This window comes from Poecilia formosa, unplaced genomic scaffold (assembly GCF_000485575.1).
Source record: "Poecilia formosa unplaced genomic scaffold, Poecilia_formosa-5.1.2 Scaffold92, whole genome shotgun sequence".
Lineage (NCBI taxonomy): Eukaryota > Metazoa > Chordata > Actinopteri > Cyprinodontiformes > Poeciliidae > Poecilia > Poecilia formosa.
In genome coordinates, this window is record NW_006800031.1 from 1924453 (window position 1) to 1930452 (window position 6000).

At 38.0% G+C, this 6000-nt stretch overlaps 1 protein-coding gene across 1 annotated transcript in view; it reads right to left on the reverse strand.

The window, feature by feature from the left end:
* tmem8b (transmembrane protein 8B) overlaps positions 1-6000 on the reverse strand; it is a 51110-nt gene extending 45110 nt beyond the window's left edge. Inside the window, exon 1 of the mRNA XM_007557884.2 lies at positions 5781-6000. Within this exon, the coding sequence (XP_007557946.2) occupies positions 5781-5985 (205 nt within the window). The 5' untranslated portion in view covers positions 5986-6000. The remainder of the gene's footprint in view (positions 1-5780) is intronic.

Below are 6000 nucleotides of genomic sequence, written 5' to 3' on the forward strand. Positions count from 1 at the left end.
TATGAGTTTATTTTATCTCCAGACTGGTGAAAGGAAAGACAGACATGCCATTTAGGAAAGGCAGATGTTCATAAGTCCTGGAATAAAGCCCAACATTTTCAACAACTGAAACTGAGATAAGGAAGACTGGACAAGGACACAAATTCATCAAGTCACCATGACCAGCCAGGAAGATAGTAAAGGAGCAAAATGTATTTTTACAATGATCGCTTCACTCCCTGAGTTTTGTTAATTTTATTACATTTCTTTTTGTGGCACCCCTGACAGTTTCCAGTTAAAGAATGAAAAATTTGTGAAAAATTAATGAGTTAAAAGAAGCAACAAAAGAGTTTCAAAATTCCTAAATGTATCATCATCTTATTCCTACAGTTGAAAGTCTTTTTAATGAGATACCAGAGAAAGTGCGAAAGTGACTAGACTTCTCTCTGACTACCTGAAGCACAAAACACTGTCATTGCCACAACTTGTACTCCGTACTGATGGTCAGCTGGCTGAAAGAAGGCAACTAGACTTTACCCTCACTTAATAAAAAGACAAATTTTGTCCATAGACATTTGTATAGCGAGAACTAATAGTTGCCATACACCCTGTCAGTCAAGACCAAAACAAAACCAACATTTTTAAAATCATTGCTTTAATGGTAATACCATAATTATTGCTGCAAATATTTAAAGACAATCTGCCTGTAGCATCTAATTAGCAAACTAATCTAATAATGGCACTCCACATTAACTGGTTGTACTTGTTGTGAGCCTAAGTTTTTACTACAAACCCAGGCTTGTGTGCATGCAAGACCTTCAACTGCACGGCCCTTCTCCAGTAAATCTGACGATGTGATTCCAAGTTAAACAGACAAACAACACAAATGTGGAAACTGCAGAGATCCATCTAAATGTTAACTCATATCAAGTTTGCAGGCAGGGTGAACGGAAGTGACAGATGGAGGCACAGGACAAAACTCAGCTGTTTTTTTCTTCTCTACCCCTTGTGCAGACGGGAAAAACGTTCATATATTTGCACAGGAAAATGTTTCTTGTTTTCTGATCCCTCTCATTTCCTCATCCTTGGCACATTTAAACACAGGTGGCATTGTTGAAACTTTCTAGAGTAAAAAACTTTTTTGGTTGAATCTAAATGTAGCCAGGAATTTTACAGTACGTTCTCTCAAGCAGCACAATAATGAGGACACAGTGTTTCTAAACTACAACTGGAAAGCAACAAGAGCTAAGTAGCTGACTGCAGGCTCCACCTGTGCAGATAACCTGACTAATTAGCCACCTGATATCAGCTTATTATGCTCCCACTGTGTTACTCTATAAAGTGCTGAAAGACAAAAAGGGCTAATATTTTATATGTTATGCCATATTGTGCAAAAGATATATTTATGGAGAGGTAATATTTATTTATTTTTGTTTGTTTGTTTAGTTTTCTCACTTCAAACAAGAAAATTCCTTTTCATAAAAAGAAGACATAGCTTGAACACTCATATTGTGATCAGGTGCCTCCCTCTCTGCTGTGATGCAGCTCTGCCTCTAACACCCTCCACGCAGGAGAGGCTGTCAGGAATGCAGAGAAAGCTGTAGCAGATGAAGAGAATGACCCAATTAGGAAACTTCTCCTTTCTCTTTTATTTTCACTCAGACAAGGTAAATTCTTGGAAACCATGCTGGCTATAATTCCAGGAGCCATTGGAAACTAGTTTTAACATTATTATTATGAAACCATAATGACAATATCTACTATTTTTTTTAATTTAGATTTTTTGTTAGTATGCCTTTGATCTCAGTTGACTTCAGTAAATGTAATTATAAAGTAAGCTACAACTGGTAATTACTGAGATTTCTTGAATTTCTCTCTTTTTTTTACATTTTCTGCTTTTACACAAGGTTGTAATCTAAAGATTTTACTTTCCTTTGAAAAAGACTTAACTGATCTTGTGGCATTTGTAGTGAAGTAATTTGACCTGATTTATAGGCGACAGCAGATATTTAAAGAAAATTTATTGACAGCTCATTCTGTTTTTTCCTTGAGGCTCAACATTAATTTAAATGCACTTTTGTTGATATTCTATGTTCTACCACGTAAGTCCACAACAGAAAGCTCCTCACTGAAGCTAAAAATGACGTTCAAAAGCTTAAATCAGCCAAATTTGTGATCATAGGCTTTGAGTGGCCCTTAAAGCTACAGATAAATATGCTTAACTAGCATCCTGCACAAGGGAAAATCCAGGATTACATCCACAAACGTTTCTGCACATAAAAAGAACAACATCTGGCAGGTGTAATCTGCCACGTTACCGACATGAGCTGGGCTGACACCAAGCACACCCTGCAGGTGGGCAAAAACTGCAGGTAACTACATGCAAGTCAGTTAATTGCCACACCAGTACATAAAGCATAAGTGTTATCATAAACATAAACAGCAGCACAGGTAGCAGATTTCCATGGGAACGACAAGGAGGCATCTTGATTTTTCATCTGCGGTGAATGTTTTCCATTTATAACACCTTTTCTCTTTGTGTTTGCACAAGACTCCTCTTACATCCTGTCCTTGCTGTAGCTGTGGTGACACGGCTCCACTTTTGAGAATTGCAAATTGCTTGCAAATCATAGAAAAATTAGATTTGACACAAATCTTTTGAGGAAGGAATTAGAAAGGAAACCCAATTTGTTTAATAGACGAGACAAAACACTAAGCAAGCTCATTGTAGTAATGTATCCATTTGTGGCTGCATGTTTTTACAAGTGTTCATTTGCCCCCCTTTATTATTAGAAAATAGCAAAGAAAAGTGACCCTGTATGCTGGAGCTGATGTGTTGATGCATAAAGAAAAAAGGTTCCCTTGAATGTGTTATGTTGTCTAATGTTTGTATTTTTAAAAATAAAAGATAAAAATGGCCTTTCTCTGCTCTTCCCACCCCCTCGCTCTACATCCGATTCTCAATGCGTTCACTGATTCTCACCTACAGTAACTGAAGGCAACCTTGAATGCAAAAATACAGAAAAAAGAAGTGAAAACAGAGCGGTAGAGCAGACATGGTCTCAAAGCTAAAGCCTAATCCCATACAAAACTCCAAAATGTCTACTTCTCTCTTGTGTGAGTCTTTTCTGGACTTTCTGCATTATGTTTCAGCTTCTTTGCAGTGAAATTCCTTTTTGCTTTCATAGAAAAAATGCCTGAAGTCAAAGACAAAAGTGCAAAAGGATGAGTTTAATATTAACACTTTTGGATTTTCAGCATATTTTCTGTATTTTCTTCCCACCCTATTAAAAAAAAATACAGAGAACATCCAAAATTACACAAAATTCTATCATTAATTTGATAGAAATATGTTTTAGAGGAAAAAGTCACCAATCTTCCAATTGATGACGATTACACAACAAAAAAATCTTTAAATTGCAACAGTGCAAGCAAAGCAAGTCTCCCATCTATTACAAACTGTAAATTCACTGTACTTTATTGTGATAAGTATAACAGGATTGTCCAGTTAAATGTTCAGGCTGGATGAAGAGCGGATAAATCAGAAAAGCAGCTAAAAGCCTGATGGTAATTCTGGAGGAGCTGGACATCTTCATAGCTCAGGATGTTCACTGACAAAGTGCATTCAATCTGCCTGAGTTTGAGGCATTCTGCAATAACACAAGTAAAAACGTATTTACAAAGCTCAGACATAATCCAAAACACTTCCAGCTGCAATAATACTGAAAGGTGGTTCCACAAACAATTGATTAAGGGGAGCTGAACACAAATGCATGCCACACTTTTCAGATTTTATTTACGATAAAGGTTGGAGAACCACGTACAATCATTTTTTACTGCACCATCACGCACCACTTTGAACTTATCGCATAAAACTCCCAACACATTGCATGAAAATTCATGGCTGTAAAGTGATAAAAATGTACCAAACAGAAACAACATTTTTCAAGGCCCTATAAATTACTGCTTGTAGTAATTAGAATCCATCTTACATTATACAATTTTGCTTACTTTTCAGACTGCTTTCCCTTTTTAATTGATGGTTTTGGGTAGCATGCAAAATTAATTGCAAAATTTCATCTCCTTATGTGAGCTGCAGACGTTATTTTGTATGCCGCAGTCAAATTAATTTCTGCAGCTTGGATGTGTGCCTATATGTCTAATTGCCAGCATTTTTACAATCTGCCAATAAGAAGTTATCACAAGGGAATTATACTCTGTAAATACTCAAAAATATGAGACATTGCGTTTGCAGGAAGCTGCAACCTTATGTTTACCGATAGCTATCAAAACATGGCAAAGTGAAAACATATCCACATTAAAATCTGTTTTACAACAGTAAGCTGATATATGTTTTTGTATTTTGAATGCATTTCATTTGACAAAGATTTGAAATTTTACATCCAAGCAAACAGTGGAAGCCTCAGTGACACCGAGGATCCATTTAACGCTGAGTTGTAAACATGCCAAAAACATCTCCATATGCTTGTTTTGTTTGCCAGCTTAATGAAGACATCTCATCAGAAGATAAAAGCATCCGAGCGCTTACAGGCTTTCTTGCAGCATGCTTCTGAATTTTGGTAATCTCTTCAAGGAGCACCTCCCTACCACAGATTTCTACTCTGGAAGAGAGGCTTAATACAGACATAATCCTGCTTTTTGTCATCTCAACATAAGATTTATGCATGAACACCTCACACGGCTGTCTGCAAACTTTAATTTTTAACAGCAGGATTTAAGAAAAAGTGCTCTTTTATAGATTTTCATGTGTGTGTGAGCAGGTTTCTGGGAGGATAAGATGCTGGATACGAGTGCCCACAACAACGAGGACTTCACCCTACTGCTCACACCCACCAAGTGCAATCTGCTTGAAGATAACTCACAGTCGGAATCATTTCTAGACCTTCTGCTCTGACTGACAACATTCACACAGATCCACTGCAAACACAAATGATTCTCCCTTATTTATTCCCAGGTTTATTACTCATAAACCTGGGAAGATAAGAATAAAAAGGCTGATTTCAGCTTTCTGTCTTCAGCAAAGTTACAATAAACTGATGGAGCAAAACAGCAACAAGTCTGCAACATTCTCTGACAGATGCGCAGAAAAGTACAGTTTGTCCTGCATTTTGTTGTTGTCCCAGAATCCAGAACAGAGATTTTAATGTTTAGCTATGACATGTTGGTGGCTGACATTCCAAAGCCCAATAAAGCATGTATACTTAGAAAAATAACTAGAAGTCATTATAGTATTGCAGTTTTTTGCTTACATTAGGAGAAAAAGAGAAATACTAACATGAAAACTCTCAGATTGTTAAATTATATTTTTAAGTTTGAAGTCTGTGGGTAATTATGAAACTAGAAACAAAAAGTAACTACGGTTATGGTCATATTTACGTAATATTTCTGTACATTGCACTTTATAATAAACAAATTAAACACATAACGAAAGTTAATAACATAAGCGTCCAGTCTGATGTGTTTTCCTCCCTGTCAGTTTCATAACCGATACATTTCTTCAGTAGCGTTTATATCAGTGAACCATAATTGGCAGCTTTCTTTTCCTCATTCTTGTCATTTAAAATGATCATTTTCATCAGCTGGCAGCTGTGAAGGCAGCAGCGAAGGGTGGATGCTCAGGCGACTAAACCAGAAGCGGGATGCGGTGCTCCCACCGCCGCCTGTCCTGCTGCTCCAGCTCGGAGGATTTCAGCACCACCAACAAAAGGAACAGCTCCGCGAATCAAAGCGGCGGGCAGCAGCGCACACAAACACACGCATACACACACACATCCACTCACCTCCAACAGCGCAGAAAAAGGTGTAAACAAGCAAGAGCAGCCTCGGAGGGCTACATCCCGAGCCCCGACCCTCCAGCTGCAACATCGTTAAAAGCCGAACGCGTTGTGAGGGGGGCTCCAGCCCGGCTGCAGGTCTCAGGCGCTCTGCTGGTCTACATTTTTTCTGATTATCTGCCAGCGACCAGCTGTTTGTGCATGACGTCATTCCGACGACGACGTC